This window comes from Bison bison, unplaced genomic scaffold (genome assembly GCF_000754665.1).
Source record: "Bison bison bison isolate TAMUID 2011002044 unplaced genomic scaffold, Bison_UMD1.0 scf7180017864116, whole genome shotgun sequence".
In the NCBI taxonomy this organism is placed as follows: domain Eukaryota; kingdom Metazoa; phylum Chordata; class Mammalia; order Artiodactyla; family Bovidae; genus Bison; species Bison bison.
Genome location: NW_011494688.1, coordinates 964,389 through 981,994, shown reverse-complemented (window position 1 = coordinate 981,994; position 17,606 = coordinate 964,389). Strand labels below are relative to the sequence as shown.

General features: G+C 37.9%; 1 protein-coding gene across 5 annotated transcripts in view; it reads left to right on the top strand.

Annotated features, from left to right (window-relative positions):
• The window catches only part of ANK3 (ankyrin 3, node of Ranvier (ankyrin G)), a 381,124-nt gene that overhangs the window by 303,901 nt on the left and 59,617 nt on the right, over window positions 1-17,606 (top strand). For all 5 annotated transcript variants that reach the window (XM_010839398.1, XM_010839394.1, XM_010839395.1 and 2 more), the window contains 6 exons: window positions 11,709-11,920; window positions 13,486-13,693; window positions 14,737-14,833; window positions 15,450-15,678; window positions 16,293-16,418; window positions 17,171-17,293. In XM_010839398.1, the coding sequence (XP_010837700.1) occupies window positions 11,709-11,920; window positions 13,486-13,693; window positions 14,737-14,833; window positions 15,450-15,678; window positions 16,293-16,418; window positions 17,171-17,293 (995 nt within the window). The remainder of the gene's footprint in view (window positions 1-11,708; window positions 11,921-13,485; window positions 13,694-14,736; window positions 14,834-15,449; window positions 15,679-16,292; window positions 16,419-17,170; window positions 17,294-17,606) is intronic.

Genomic DNA, 17,606 nt, shown 5'->3' with positions numbered 1-17,606 from the left:
TTGTATGGTAGTTTGAACATTCTTTGGCCTTGCCCTTCTTTGGGATTGGAATGAAAACTGACCTTGTCCAGTCCAGCGGCTAGAGGATGCCTATAAACGTGCTTTGTGTGCAAGAAAAGGTGACAGAAGTGTCATTTGCTATTTAAGTTTTCCATTATGAATCAAGGTACCCTCTTAATTCTTGTACGATTCCAAAAGACGTGATGTGTATTCAGGAAAGACAGTCACTGCAGAATAAGATGGAAACGAGTTCTTTGTGGCACTAGCAAGCTCAGGAACAAAGGCATCAGTGATTATGCTAGTGAAGCAGGTGTGTTAGCAAAGTTCTACTGAAAGAAGAGGCTAGAATGACACAGAGGACAGTTGGTCTGGGTGTGAAGAACCTGCTGTTACCACTAAGGTATCACGTAGCAGGAGCCACTTTTCTATCTGGCAGCAGACATAAATCTTGTTCTAGCACTTGTTCACTGGTGTTTTCTCGGGAGAGAAAAAGGTACCGCAAAACAAAAGTACTCATTCTGCTCCTGCAAAAGCATCATCTTTCAAGTGCAGCAAATTGAATCCACTTTGAAAGTTTAATTAAAACCTTACTTGAATTAAACTAACAAAGTTCAATTCACCATGTTTAAAATTGTGCTTCTGGTGAGAGGGGATAGGGGGAGAGGGCTGGATTAGGAGTTTGGGATTAGCAGATACAAGCTACTATATATATAGAATCGGTAAACAACAAGGTCCTACCATATAGTACAGGGAACTATACTCAATACCCCATAATAGACTATAATGGAAAAGCATATGAAAAAGAATATATATATCTGTCTGAATCACTGTGATGTACTGCAGAAACTAACACATTAGAAATCAACTAAAGTTCAATAAAATAAATCGAATAAATTCAGACCCCAAAGGGATGGTGTATAGTTTGTGGTTATACTGGACCTGGGAGTAATATTTATTAGTAAAAGAATCCTTCCTCCTTAGAGGTCTTAAGAATTGAAGAGTTTGAGAAATGCTCAGTCCTGGACTGACCAATACAGTAGCCACTAGCTACATGTGGCCAGAGAGCACCTGAAATAGGGCTAATACAAACTGAGATGTGCTGCAAGTATAAATATAAAATATACCAGAGATATGAAGATTTAGTACCCCCCAACATACATCTCATTTATAATTTCTACATTAATTAAATGTTGAGATAGTAACATTTGGGATATACTGAAATAAAGAAAACATACTGTTAAAAATAATTTCGCCTGCTAAGCACTTCAGTTGTGTCCGACTCTGTGCGACCCCAGAGACGGCAGCCCACCAGGCTCCCCCGTCCCTGGGATTCTCCAGGCAAGAACGCTGGAGTGGGTTGCCATTTCCTTCTCCAATGCATGAAAGTGAAAAGTGAAAAGGAAGTCGCTCAGTCGTGCCCGACTCTTAGCGACCCCATGGACTGCAGCCTACCAGGCTCCTCCTATTCCTCTTTAATTTTTTAGTGTGGCTATTAATTTTTTAATTATATATATGGTGTGCATTGTATTTTTTTAGACAGCACTACCATGGACAGTAGTAGATTTTGCTTTATACATAGTAGGTCTTAAATCTATTAGATTTTAAAATCAAAATCATTACTACCTGAGTATCAAAAGCATGCTTTGAAGATATGTGAATTTTGCTATTATTTTAAAATCCCAATCACTGTATTGGAACAAAATGTTGCTGAAGTTCTCCAAACAGTATTACAGCACTAGGAAAATATTTCCTCACTTGTTAACACTGCTTAACGTTCAGATGAGAGCAAATAAAATTTTATGGTAATATATTTTAGATTAAATAATTACATATATTGTTTTCCTATAAATTGAAGTAGGAAAGGAAAATTTATACTAATTATATAGCTTAACAGAAAATAAAATGTTCATAATTTATTGTCTAACTATATCAATCATATTTTAGAAACATGCTTTTCAGTTAAAAATTGCTACTTTGGTTCTTTTCAATTGAACTGATTTTTACTTTATCAACCATGAGACCTAACAGTGATCTTAAATTGTCAAATTAGATCGTAGAATCAGTAGAGCACTGAAAAATGGAGTATGTAGCTTTATGTTGCACACAGCACCACCTGTTGGAGAAATCTATTACCAATTTTGAAAAATTCTGGAGGAAAAAGTAAAAACTGAACTTAAGCAAGTCAGGACTTTGGTTGGAGTGTAAAGAAAAAAAAAAAAAATAGAAAAAGCATGCTAAGAAACTATTAATTGAACCATAACACAATACTAACTTGCTCTCAGTCCACTGCCGTATAAAAGTTACTTTAAATCAATGGAATGATGCCCACCATGTACATGACTGGACCAGAGCAATTCCATCACCCCTGCTAGTCAGGGAATAAAAACAGGACCAAAGTAGATGAGCAATACCAATGCCAAGTTTTATACACGTCTGTGCGATGGACTTGCTAGCAATTCCATGTCTTAATGAACCATTATTGGGTTCAAAAATGACATCAGACATCCTGTCACAGATGTCAGGTGGGGGCCTCAGCGCCCTCCAGGGACACTGAAGGAGTGTGAGAGACTGGGCCGTATCTCCTGCAGTGCCTTCGGTGTCGGTATGAATGAGGCCAACTTGCAGGTCTAGGCCCCTCGGAGCACAGTGCACTTCCATGTTTGCGCCACATGCTGAGTTACTGACTGGTGTTTAGCTTTAAGACATTATATCTGATCCTGATTTTGAAGATAGGATTATATTCATTGTTTCTTGTCTGGATATAGTACCAACGGTTAAAAGAAGGGTTGAGGAAAGTTATATAAGGGGGCTAATTGTTTAAAAGGCTTTTTATTTACATAAATAGAAAAGTAATCTAATGTGGAAGAATATTTTTCTAGAAAATAACATAGAGAAGCAGATGTAAAGAATACGAGGCTTCTGCAGTCATAGCAGAAAACCTTAGAATGATTGATTTTTCCAGCGTGGCCAAACATGCCCTCCCTGACTTCTCTTCCTCCAGGAAGCATTCCCTAAAGCCCAGTCTAAGTTAGATCCACCTGGTAAATAGTCTACGGCACCTGGCCTGTCTTCTTCTGTAAGCAGCTTTGAACTTTGCTCTCTTCACGGTGGGCTGTAAAGTTCATGTGTGCAGAGAATGGCTCTGACTGGTGACAGTCATTATGCCCCATGTACGTAACAGCTCTTAGCACTATTGTCTCTTCATCATAATGTGTTGACCGAATGAAGAAATGAATGACTTTTATCCGGGCATGTGCTGCCACTCTCGGTGATACATTTCCTCAGTAATTTAGTGACCCGTATCTAAGAGAGAAAGCAACTTCTAAACGAATGGATGCCACAAATGAGGAGAGGGGGGTCTGGGAAGCAGGAAAAGGGCATGTAATGATTAGAAATTAGTTTTCTAAAAATTAACTTCAAGATATAGGGTCATTAGAAATTATAGGGATTGCTAAACCTGGAGGGAAAACCAAACAGATATGTCATTGTTTCCAGACATTCTGCATCATTAGCCCTCAATTACTTGTGCAAATCTGAATAACAAAGGTCTCTACCTTGGTGTAAAATAATGCTAATTCAGACAGATGAATAGCAGATGCCAGAATTCAATGAGTTAAATTACTAAAATTATGGGACCTTTCTGTACAATCTTTGCAACTTCCCATGAATCTAATTTTTCCAAAATAAAAATTGAAAAAGTTCCTACTATGTTTTCTTTGAGGAAGAAGGGTCAAGTTTATAATTTGAGGGTTTTTTCCTGTAACCTCACAGAGGGCTTGTTCCAAAAGTTGCATGTTCAGATGGAGCTGAACTTTAGTTCCAAGAAATGAATGTCTATAATTTTCTGAAATATTTCAGTATATTACAAGTGTGCTATTGCTCCCCATATTCTATGGAAAAAAAAATTTTAGTTCCTCAGTCATGTCTGACTCTGTGATCCCATGGACAGTCTCCTGCCTGGGTTCCTCTATCCATGGAATTCTGCAGGCAAGAATACTGGAGTGGGTAGTCATTCCCTTCTCCATGGGATCTTCCTAACCCAAGGACTGAACCTAGGTCTCCTGAATTGCAGGCAGATTCTTTACTGTCTGAGCCACCAAATTTTATAGCCAGAGTTAAATACTATAAGTTTATCTTTTATTTCCCTCATTTCTCCCAATTTATCTGCTACCTAAAGTTCTGTTATTGGGAAATTTTCTCTTAAAAACTGAATGAGATTAAAATGATAGCAGTTCTGATTTATACACTTGTAGAGATGCAAAACAGAAATGGTGTGATTTTTCTTTAAAAGAAATCCAAAGTTAGATCTGCCACAGGCAGGCTCTATGGCTCTCCTCTATGCAAGGTTGTATGACCTTGGAAAGAATATGCAACCTGAGTTATGTCAACAGAGCTGTGCTGGGGGTTTTGTATCATTTATTTGTTATATCTATTGCAGAGGAAAATTTCTTATCCTGATCTTATAAACAAGTAATGTAGGGCTCAGAGTTCAGGAATCTGTCCAAAGTCCAAGCTCACTGGTTTGAGAACTGGATTTGAACCTAAGATACTTGTCTACAAAAACTTTCCACAGACCCATATGAGCTAGCCTGCCCTTTTGAATTCTGATATTCTAAGACTTCATTTTTTCCCCACCACTCATTATTAAATACTCCATTCTTAGAAGAGCAAGCTAAGAGAACATTCACATGACCAGAAATGAAACCCCAGATACAGAAATCATCCTTTGTGAAACCTTTAGCTTGCATTTCTTCTGTAGACTATTCACTCTCAAACCTGCAGATCACAAACAGCCTTTAGAAAACAGATTCCATACAGGAGAGAGAGTCATGGACTCATTTAACGAAGTTATCAAGACATTTATGACATGCATGTAAGAGTGAGGCCAAACTGATCAAGGTGATCGTTTAAATGCTTTAAGAAAAACTTATTTCGTGGGCATGTGATTTCAGTTCTGTTATTTATGGTTCATTGTATTATGACCTTCATAAGCATTCATATTTGCCAAGCATTTTATGATCCTTCTTGCTCCGTTGCAAAATCTCATTTGCAGAGAATGCTGTCACACCTTTTACCAAGAAGGAAACTAAATGAGTTACAAGGTACTTAAGAAATGTATCATTCATCAGCAAGGCAAGAATGCTGGAGAACATTAGCTTCCATTTCTCATTCCACTGTCATCAGAGCTTTCTGCTTCTGGAGTGAGCCAATAAGAAGTCATGTCATCTTTTGGATCAGGGTGTTTGCATATCTATCCACTAAGTGAAAGTCGCTCAGTTGTGTCTGATTCTTTGTGACCCCATGAACTATACAGTCCATGGAATTCTCCAGACCAGAATACTAGAAGCTTCTCCAGGGAAGCTTCCCAACCCAGGTATTGAACCTAGGTTTTCCACATTGCAGGCGGATTCTTTACCAGCTGAGCTACAGGGAAGCCCAAGAATACTGGAGTGGGTAGCCTATCCCTTCTCCAGGGGATCTTCCCAACCCAGGAATTGAACCGGGGTCTCCTGCATTGCAGGCGGATTCTTTACCAGCTGAGCTATCAGGAAAACCATGATACCCACTACTCATCCATATATCATTATCTATTCATTACTCATTATCTATCCACTACTTATCTGTTTATCAACCACTAACCAGTGGTTCAGTGTTAAAGAATCTGCCTGGCAAGCAGGAGATGCAGGTTCTATTCCTAAGTCAGGAAGAGGCCCTGGATAATGAAATAGCAACCCAGTACCGCTCCAGTATTCTTGCCTGGCAAATCCCATGGACAGAGGAGCCTGGGGGGCTACAGTCCACGGGGTTGCAAAGAGTAGGGCACGACTTAGTAACTAAACTGCAGCAGCAGCAAACTATGTGCTAGCAAGCCCACAAACTGTGTTATATTGTGATTGATGTCCATTGTCTGTGTGGTTTCGTCCCTTCTCCCATCTGGGTCTTAGCTCTAAAGCAGACCAGCTAAGTTAATTTGGGCAAGTCACTTAACCTCTCTGAACTTCAGACACTTACTTCACCAAAATGCTAGGTGGGCAAAATAGTAATTGACCTGCCACGAAGTAGACATGCAGTAAGTGTAAATTTTAACCTTCCTCGTGGCCAAACCGATTTCAGAACTCACCTTTCTTTTCCCTTTGATGTCGGTGTATGTAAGAGAGAGAGGGGGAAAAAAAAAAACTTTACTAGTAACGGATTTAAAAGAGAGGGATTCCAGAGTCCTTTCATTGTGCAGGCATTAGAATCATCCTGAAAAGTAAGAAGATTTTAATATTTTTTATGCCCTTGTCTCCTTTAATTCTATAGCTATGGAGTGGTTTAGTATTTCCTTTTAAAAATCATTTAAAACTAATAGATATTTATTGTTCCCCCATAAGTACCTCTTCTCATATTGAAATGTCCTTGTTTTTCATGGGATCCTGTTGTCATGTTTTTAATAATTTGGGGTCTGGATACTTAAAGACAGATACAGGGCAAGAGTCTACTAAGACTTTGCTTCTCAACTATGTCAAGTCATAAAGTCACCTGAGTTGAGTAGGGAGGTTTCAGGGTCCATCCCTGGGCTCCCAACTCAGAATCTCCATTACAGAAGCCTAGGAGTCTCTGCTATTAACACATAATACTGTGTTATTTCTGATGTGGCCAGTTTGGGCGCACACTGCTCTGGGAGCTAGGTGACAGAGGAATTGCCAACAGCTTTAAAAGAGATTGAGTACAACACAGAGGGTCCCTGAGCACTGGCAAATCCTAAAAGATGCCAGAAACTGAGCATGAAGCTTCTCCATTTACCACTCTTTGCTGCATCTGACGGGTACACCGCACCTAGTTGGAGTTGCCTAGTGCTTCACGCAAGGTAATGTGGCCTAAGTGTGACAAAGTGACCTCCGTTACACAAAGCGGCAGTTCTTCCTAAGCCCACTGCATTTGTTTGCAGGGGCAAAACATCTGTTTCTATCTTGTTGTTGTTTTTCAGTCACTAAATCGTGTCCAACTCTTTGCAACCCGTGGACCGCAGCATGCCAGGCTTCCCTGTCCCTCACTATCTCCTTGAGTTTGTCCAAGATCATGTCCGTTGAATCGGCGATGCTATGCAACCATCTCATCCTCTGCTTCCCTCTCTCTTCTGCCTTCAGTCTTTCCCAGCATCAGGGTGTTTTCCAATGAGTCAACTCTTCGCATCAGGTGGCCGAAGTGTTGGAGCTTCAGTTCCAATGAGTATTCACGGTTGATTTCCTTTAGAATTGACTAGTTTGATCTCCATGCTGTCCAAGCTACTGTAACTCCTCACAAATGTACATGCACACACAAATAACACTCACAAACACGAGCAGCTAAGAAGTACACATTATCACAAGTGCCCAGAAAGATGTCTTACTCCTTCCAGTGGGTCCAGACTGACTGGAGTAAGCTTAATACTCACAGGATACACACTTGTTACATTTCAGTTTAGGACATCTGTCTTGTTTGAAGGGTGTAATTTCATGGCAGAGTCCATGTAAATTGCTTGCACTATGTGGAATCCTGAGCCATTTCTAAAGGAGGACATAATCATAGCTTTGAGACAGAAGGAAAAAAGAATCTACTTAGCTGATGGTGATGAGTTGCACAGCAGTTGAAACAAACTATAAGAGCTTTCTCAGTTGGAGCAGACATTATGAACTCATCTGGGAATTCAGACTTTCTAAAAATAAGCCAAATCATGGGAAAGGAAATATATCTGCTCTGAATGGAAACTTTTATTCTCTGTCAAGTGCTGAATAGGTGAAAACTTGCCCGGAATATTTTCCTGAACAAACTCTTGGATTCCTTCCTGTTTTTTCTATAGTAGGCTTTTAAAATTATTATTATTATTTACTTTTGTTTTCTTTTTCTTCACTAGAGACTCAGTATTTAGGTTTTGATAGAGCTGAGGGGAAGGAGATGGTTAAAAAAACAAATGTTGGACCAAGATTCCAGTTCCATCTTTGATCTGGGTTGACCCTGTTTCTCTCCTAGTTAACAGTTAACTTGGTAGTGGTTAATCTGTAAAATGAGAATATGTCACTGATCCAATTACCTAACCATCTGTTTTACCTTTCTACACATTTCTATGTAGAATATGCCATAATCTCAGCCCTGTGTCTAATAGAGGAGGCAGACGCGTTCACAGTGGAGCGATGGTAGGCAGGTACTGTAGGTGTCAGGGGAAACGGAAGGAGGTTTCTGTGAGTAGCAAACAACAAAACAAAAGCAATCCCCTCCCCAAAGTGTAGGGATTGTAGCGATTAAAACCAACCCAGCATGTAAACCCAAAGGTAACACTCTCTTATTCCCCACCCTCTCTTCCCTTCACCTCCAACTCCAGTTCCCAGTGCTAACAGTGTAGAAGGTTTCTTCTGCAAATTTCTCTTATAAAAGTATGCCAACATAGATTATGCTTTTCCTCTAAAAAGGATCATACTATGCATGTTGCTCCGTATCTTGTTTCTTTCCTCACTTTACACACATGTCAATCACTACCTGTCTGGCTCCCTCCTTTCCTAGCAGCTCACCTCTAACGCCACCTCCTCAGAGAGGCGTTTCCTGCTCCTGCACCCATTAGACTGTACTCTGCCTGCGGCCGTGACTTTAGTTTGCTCTCTGCTGCACCCCTGGTGACTAGACCAGGGCCAGCACACAGTGTGTCCTCAGTAAATCCTTGGGAAATGGATGGATCTGAATCCTCCAGTCACTTGCTGTGGGAGTGAGAGTGTGGATGAACTGATTTATCAAACCAGTGCCCTTACTGATGGGCACAAGGCTCTTTCAAGCTTTAATCGTTCAAGCAATGCTGCTTTGCCTGTGCTTATCAGAGAATGTCTTCCCTGGTGGCTCAGATGGTAAAGCGTCTGCCTACAATGCAGGAGACCTGGGTTCAATCCCTGGGTCGGGACGATCTCCTGGAGAAGGAAATGGCAACCCACGCCAGTATTCTTGCCTGGAATATCCTGAAAATCCCATGGACAGAGGAGCCTGATAGGCTACAGTCCATGAGGTTGCAAAGAGTCGGACACAACTGAGCTACTTCACTTTCATTTCCCCTTTATAAAAGTCAGAAAATGGGATTGCTGGGTCTAGGGATAGATGCATTTTCATTTTGAATAGAAGATGAGCAATTACACTATCAAAAGATTATTGCTATTCACACCCACCAGCAATGACTGAAAACATCTGTTTTCCTCCAATTTTCTCTGAATATTATTGGTTTTTAATCTTACCCAGAGGTGGGTGTAGCAGGAGGTTGAACTGTGTTTGAATTGGTATTTCGATGTAAATTACGAAGATTGAATATTTTAATAGTTGGCCGTTTTCTGTGAATCGCCTGTTTATAACATTTTGCCCGTTTGTGCTGGTTTCTCTGTCATCTTGTCAACAACTTGTAGCTGCCGTTAGTATTGAGCATATTAATTCTTCATTTGTTGTGTGGCTGTTACCTTTCCCAGCCTACCTTTTGTCATTTGTTTACTATTTTTGCCATAGAAAGCGTTACATTTTTATACAGTCAAACTGCCTTTTACAAGGAGCTTAGCGCAGTGCTCTGTTGTGACCCAGACGACTGGGATGGGAAGAAGGTCCACGAGGGAGGAGGTACATGTGTAATATAGCTGATTCACTTTGCTGTGCAGCAAAAACTAACAAAGTTAAAAACTAACTAAAGCAAAAACTTCCCAATTAAAAGAATTGTTTTTAGGAAATAAATGTTATTTAAATTTTATAAAACTGCCTTTTCGGCCTCTGAGTGTCCATTTTTTAACTTTATATTTAATTGGAGGGTAATTGCTTTATAATATGTTATTGGTTTCTGTCATATATCAATGAATATGATTCAGAAAATGAATCAGCCATAGGTATGTGTCCAGTTTTGAATATGAAAGTTTCTCCTATCCAAGGCTAAAAGATACTATCTTGATTTTTTTTTTTGGTGATATTTTAATTTTTAAGTAATTAAATCTCTTGTCCAAAGGGAATTTTTATTAATATATGGTAAGATATAGTGATTGAGCTTTAGCTTTGTTCTTCCAAATAGATTTTCAGTTATATCAACATCATCTTTTAAATAAACCATCTTTTCCTGAATTAAAGTTTAAATGTATGACTTTGATTTAAATATACTAAATACATAATAGATATATAAAAGTAGATATATATGGACTTAAGTATATACTATATATGTATATATGTGTGTATGTGTACACATATTTGAAGGTAAATCTATTTCTTGATTCTATTTTGTCTCCCTGACCTACTTGTCTATTCTTATATATTTCTTATACATATTTAATGTCTCTTTATATAACTCTTTTATTATGATATTTATAAGTTTGCAAATTTTATAAATTTCCCCTTACAATCTTTTCTAAAATACTTTTCTACTCTTCTTAGTCTCAAATATTATTTTGTATGTTGTTTAAAATCATTTATTTTCATTAAACCTATCAGAATTCTGCATAAAGTTGGGCTTTTGAAAGAAATCCATTTGGCTTCACTGTCGGAAGTGGACTGGAGTAAGGGGAGGCGAGGACAGGGAGATGGTTAAGGGGTGGTGTCGGTAATGTGGGTTTCCCAGTGGCACCAAGAGATAAAGGATCCACCCGCCAGTGCAGGAGATGTAAGAGTCGTGAATTCAATCCCTGGGTTGGGAAAATCTCCTGAAATAGAAAACGGCAACCCACTCCAGTATTCTTGCCTGGAAAATTCCATGGACAGAGGAACCTGGTGGGCTATAGTGCATGGAATCACAAAGAGTCAGAGACCTGGTTGAAACAGGGTCTGAACCAAAGGGATGACAGGAGAGTACACCATTTCCAAAAGAGAACCAACTGGACTTTGATCTTTGGATATGAAGTACAAAGGAAAGTCAGTCAAAGCTAGCAGACTGGAGGACTGGGCAAGGTGTAAAACAAACTGCCCACCAGAGTTAGGACTACAGGGCAAGAAGTAGGTTTGCAGGTGAACAGAAGGGAAGAAGATGTGTCCACTCGTAGGTACATTGAGCCTGATGGATGAAGGCCATTGATGAGTAGACAGATAGTGGTGATGATACAGATAATTTGGGTAATTTAAAAATATTTTAGGGACGTCCCTGGCATTCCAGTGATTAAGAATCCACCTTCCAGTGAAGGACGTGTGGGTTCAGCCCCTGGTCAGGCAGCTAAGATCCCACATGTTTGCAGCCAAAAGAACAAAACGTAAAACAGAAGGAATATTGCAACGAATTCAATAAAGACTTGAAAAATGGTCCACATCAAAACAAATATTTAAAAATATTTTAAAGAGATTTTCAAATAAAGTTCCAGAGTCTTTCACACATAGTGAGGTACTTACTTTCTTGTGAGGCCCTTCTATTTTATGACTCATTCTTTGGGCAGTTGAGGGCATTATTATAAATAATTACAGAATTAACATATCTCTTCTTGAAGAACAGAAATTTGTCCGTTTGTGGCAAAAGGCCAGTTTTTGAAATGTTTATTCCTCTTTAGTAGAAATATTTTTCTGCATATGAATAGCTTTATAAAATATTTTTGCAAAGTTTAGTATTATTTTAAGCTCACTATAGTTTTCTCTATATCATAAAGCTCTGTTTTGACTACTGAATCTAAATAATAGCTGTCAGAATGACACACCGGTTTGTCTCAAGGTATTGTGTAGGTAGGCTTATTCTCATGGCTTTTTCATTCACTTTTTCTTTTCAGAACTTGACAGCCTGGAGGAGTTAGGGAAAAAGCGCATCTGCAGGATCATCACTAAGGATTTCCCCCAGTATTTTGCAGTGGTTTCACGGATTAAGCAGGAAAGCAATCAGATTGGTCCTGAAGGTGGAATTCTGAGCAGCACCACTGTGCCCCTTGTCCAAGCTTCTTTCCCAGAGGGTGCTTTAACCAAAAGAATTCGAGTAGGCCTCCAGGTAATGTTCACAAAAAGTTTTCTCCTTGGTACACAGAGAGAGCATGTGAGCATGTTCTGCTCTGAAACTGCTGTCATGACTCATCCTAATGATACATTGCTAACTGAAGCATTGGGCCATTGGGGGAATCATCAATCTATTTTAAATAAAAAGTATAAAGTTAGCTAAGAGGCTTATCAAAATAGGTACATATTTTAGGGGTTTTCTGTTTAGATGTATCACTTGAAACATCTGTTTTTTGTTTGTATGATTAAAAAAAAAGATGAGAGATCTTTTTTTTAAATCATAGGTTATTGTTTCAGTAATGTGGAGCAACAAAGAAACAAACCATATTGCATTTGGTTTATGATATGCCACATCACAAAAATCAGTAATAGTGAAACTTGCAAGCTTTCAAATTTTAGTTCAAGCAAATCATAAATGCTGGGTTTTATCCAACCAGTTGGAACCTGTTTTGGTTTGGAAAGCTGGCTGAAAATCTTGGCAAGAATGGTCTTTCTTGCGTTTATTCATTTCTGTTAGAACCTAGCCAGAACTTTTTTTTTTCTTACTGAAAAAGGAAAATAACCTGAAATAACTTTGTTTTGTTACTTAATATAGTAATTAATAATTTGACTGAGAGTTCAGTAAACATTTGGACCTACCTTATATTTCAGTATATGAAGTTCCCTTCAACTGTCTCCCCATATTGAATATTTTTCCAAATAGCAAAGAAACAAAAAAAAGAAGAAGAAATTAGCCTTGTTAGACTAGAATTGACATCCATTGAAATCTCGTATGCCTTTTTGTTACTTAAGTCTGGAAACATCCATTTTTACATGAGTATAAGTTGCCTTTGTAGTATTTTACTAAATGCCCTGCATAGATATAAAATATAGTAGATTCAGTGTCTGCTGTCCTTCAGATTAGACCGAGAGGTTTCTCTGCTCTGAGATCTGATTCCCTCGCTTTCATGCAAGCCCAGGCCTGTGTTCTGTTGGGGACATACTCGAGCTGTTAGTTCCTGCTACAGTGTTGTATTTGATTCATTCTTCGCTGAAACAGAAAGGAAAAATAAGAGAGATTTTTTTTTTTGCCCCATAAATTTTTAATAAGTTTTCTTTAAAATAACAAAAGTTCTGGGGGGTTGTAGTCTCTTCCATTTCCAAATACCAATAAACATATTAAAATATGCTAAACTTCACTCAGTAAAACCTCTAACATTAAAAAAAGACGGACAATTCCAAGTGTCAGCACATACGCAGAACAACTAGAGTGTTCACACCTGCTGGTGAGAATTAGAAATGGTCCTGCAACCAGCATTTTGGAAAACGGTGTGGCTGTTCTGTTGTAATGGTGGTCATATGTGTACCTCAAACAGCAATTGGGCTCTTAGAAGTATAACTACCAGAAATCCATACATATGGACATCACCAGGCATACACAAGAATGCTAACAGCAGAAGTAAGACATTTTTTGGTTATTGTTTTTGGTCTTTTCCTCCTCAATTAAAAAGTCAACTTTCTGATAAGAGAAAAATGTCCAACTTCATTTAAGTCATTTAAGGTCCTCTCTCTTGTCTCTAGGCCCAGCCTGTTCCAGATGAAATTGTGAAAAAGATCCTTGGAAACAAAGCAACATTCAGCCCAATTGTCACTGTGGAACCAAGAAGAAGGAAATTCCATAAGCCTATCACAATGACCATTCCGGTGCCCCCAGCCTCAGGAGAAGGTGTCTCCAATGGGTACAAAGGAGATTCCACACCCAATCTGCGCCTTCTCTGTAGCATTACAGGTTTGGTTGTTGCTGTTCTTGCTGTTTTTGCCATAGCACTTGCAATGATTCTGTACAAAGACAGAAAGCCTTTAAACATCCCTATCAACATTATAAATACAGTAGGAAAAAAAAAATACATTTTACTTGTCCATCACCTCGTCTCTATTATCCCTGTAATTATTTCTTGAAGATGCTGATAGCATGACCATTAAAATTCAGTGATACCATTTTTCCTGCTTTTAAGTTTAGTGTTAATAATAGAGCTTTTTAAAGGTGATTGAGGGTATTACTGAATTTACTGGAGCATCTAGTAATCTCTCCGTGACTTAGGTTACTGACCTAGAAACACTCTGTAGGCTATAGGAAATTGGGCGGACTCTGGGGAAAACAGAGGCTCCCACAGAGCACCAAGAGTAGGGAAGAGCCCAGTGAATACATGATTCTTTTTACCTACTCTGTTCACAAGTGTGATCCAAGAGACTAAACATGCAGGGTTTAGGTGATAGGCACCTTTTGTGATAAGCTCCCAAAATCCAGAGCATCATCTGATTAACCTAACGTGATGTTTAACTTAAAGTCCAAGGTTAAGATAGGTTTTCTCATTTGCTTTTTTTTCTAAAGAATAATTTTAATGACTGGTTCCCCTTTTAGCCTGGAAAATTAAATGATTCAGGTAGTATAAAATGGACTTCCTCAACTTTCTGATAGTTCTTGCCATTGTTGTATTTTAAAAAATTATATTGTCTACCTGAAGCAACAAATCTTTGCCCTTGTAGATTGTGGCTTAAAATGAAGTTGTGTGCCCCAAGTTTAAGCCATTCATTAGTATCTAGACAAACAGAAAAGTAATTTTTTATCTAATCTAATATTATCTTACAAGGAGATCACTATAAGCTGGTAAAAGGAAAGGAGAGAGGAAAACCACCTTTAGTGCATGTCATTAATTGAAAGTGTTCGAGTTTTACAAGTTACTAGCTATACAGAAAGAACAGGATCATGATAAAAATTTTACAAGGAGCATATCTATAATAAAGTCAATATATCTGCTGTTGTTCTCTCAGGGGGCACATCGCCTGCTCAGTGGGAAGACATCACAGGAACTACTCCTTTGACATTTATAAAGGACTGTGTCTCTTTTACAACCAATGTTTCAGCCAGGTATGGAAATAAAGGCTTTTAAAAAGCACTAGGAATTATTTTTTATTACCTTTTGGAAAGTAAAAAAAATGTTGTGCTTAATACCAGTATGATTATTCTTTAAAATGTTGATAGTAAAGTTGGGCCTAACTCCAGAAATTTTAAATTCACTTGGATGTCATCTTATCCAGGCCTCACAGGAAGCTGTAAGATGGTAAACTTGCTTCTTCCAGTAGACATTCTTAGCAATTCATAAAAACTAATAGGATTTCCTTTCTCTCCCATTTTCTACCATTAAATTCTTGTTCCTTCCAAGGTGAAGTAATAAATTCTTAAACAGGGGCAGAAAGGAAGGTTTATTATGGGTATGTACAAGATGGGACGGAGAGTTTTATGGAAAGGAAAATAGAGGAAAAATTCCTTAGCATTTTCTTAGCAAAATCATAACAAATAATAAACGTAGGGTTTCTTTGTTTGATATACACAGTAAATATCCTTGCTATTTGTTTAAATGAACAAGTAATGTTTTGGTTTAGTTCCTTTATATACTTTTTTTTAAATGGTAATTTTTTTTAAGATTTGGCTTTGAAATCTCATTTTTATACTTTTGTTTCTGTCTTGTTTTTGTCTTCCTCAGATTTTGGCTTGCAGACTGCCATCAAGTTTTAGAAACTGTAGGGTTAGCCACACAGCTGTACAGAGAATTAATATGTGTTCCATATATGGCCAAGTTTGTTGTTTTTGCCAAAATGAATGATCCTGTAGAATCCTCTCTGCGATGTTTCTGCATGACAGATGATAAAGTGGATAAAACTTTAGAGCAGCAGGAGAATTTTGAGGAAGTTGCAAGAAGCAAAGACATTGAGGTACCTTGTTTTTCAGCAAGTTCATTCTATTACATTCTCCAGATTCGGAGTTTTCTATTGTGAGGTCATAATATAGCATGTACGATACATTTCAAGTTTGTTGTTAATTTTAGTTTTTGTTTTAAAATTTTGATACAGATTCACTCTTAAATAATTTTAAGTATCTTTGAGACTATTTTAGTTGGTTAAAATGCACCACCAAGGAATCTAGGTCATGATCACAATTTTCCTGTGGCTACCTGAGTTATTATCATAGTCACCGTCCACACACATCGCCATGATTTTCCACTTTTCAAACCAGTAATCAGATAAGTATCCAAGAGTCCAAAACAACTTACAGACTCTATGGATAAGTGATTGATGTCAGGCACATTCTCAAATATGTTTAAAATTGGGAGAATCAATCTATAATTCGCTTACATGTCCGTGTTACAGTTTCCAATCACAGTTACTGTGAACCAATAATTATTTTTGTGGTAAATAGATGTAACTGCCCAATCAGAAGACAAATGTGACATAGAAACGTATCAATCTTAATGTTATATTGACTTAAAATCTCAGAACTCTTTCAATTTAAATTAGCATTAAATTATGTATTTCTTTTACTCTAATAGGTTCTTGAAGGAAAACCTATTTATGTTGATTGTTATGGAAACCTGGCCCCACTTACCAAAGGAGGACAGCAACTTGTTTTTAACTTTTATGCTTTCAAAGAAAATAGACTGCCATTTTCCATCAAGGTAAATCACCTTCAAGACAGATCCTGTGGATTTTTTTTTTAATACTGTTGAAGATTAAAAAAGATTCTAATGATTTATTCTGTTTAAAATATCCCACCAAACTTCAATTCATAGGAATGAGATCATATTTTTGTCCTAGTTCTGTGTAAGTGTACGTTTGAGCCAGGAAACCTTTAGAATTAGTGAAAAGCATTTCTGCCTTTTAAACAGTTAAGTGATCATTTATATTTAAACAAATGTTTGTAAGCCCAAGCGATCTAGAGCAATAACACGCATCATATCTGGAATGCTCAGTAATCAAATAATGGATGAAATCCAGATTGAGTATTCGTTTCATCTTTATTTCTGGTCAAGCCCAGGACATTCTGAAGAAACCGTCTTCCTCCTCAGAGAACCAAAAGATATAGGGCAATTGTTTTATTATTATTTGCTTCTGTTATTGTTGTTAAAACTGAGGCTTTGAAACAAAAATTATTGGACAGGAAGAAAATGAATACAGCTCAGACTATTGGATTGTCAGGATGAGACAAGCCAATACACCACTCCTGTGTTTAGACTATTGATTGGGCATTCTAAATCTTGCCAAGTTTAAATGTGACTACGTTGGCTGACATGAGATTGTTATCACCTTTTCCCTTTACTTTTCCTGGCTCTCAAAGGGTCCCATAAAACAAACATGCTTAACTCTTACACAGACAGGAATCCTCAGGAAAGTCTCTGTATATAACTGTCAACTACCTTAATGCTTCTAGATTAGAGACACCAGCCAAGAGCCCTGTGGCCGTCTGTCTTTTCTGAAAGAACCAAAGACAACAAAAGGACTGCCTCAAACAGCTGTTTGCAACTTAAACATCACTCTGCCAGCACATAAAAAGGTATCTTTTAATACTGGTTTATTTTAACTTTTTTCCCCTGGTCTTGAAGAAGTAGGCCCGTGGTGTGCAATTAAGGAATGCTTTTTAACATGACTAAAGCTCTTGAAACTCAAGTTTTACTAGTCTCTTTGTGTAGATTGACTAAGTCTTGTGACTGTGGTGTCAAATTCTTATGGTTTGTATAATGGAGTCCTCTGTTTATTGCTTCTGCTTCTGCTGGTAGTCCATAGATTTTTTTTTTTTTTGCTTTCAAATAATGTCACACGTTAATTTGCCATGGATGTGCAGCTCTTGATATTCTTCGTTGGCTTCT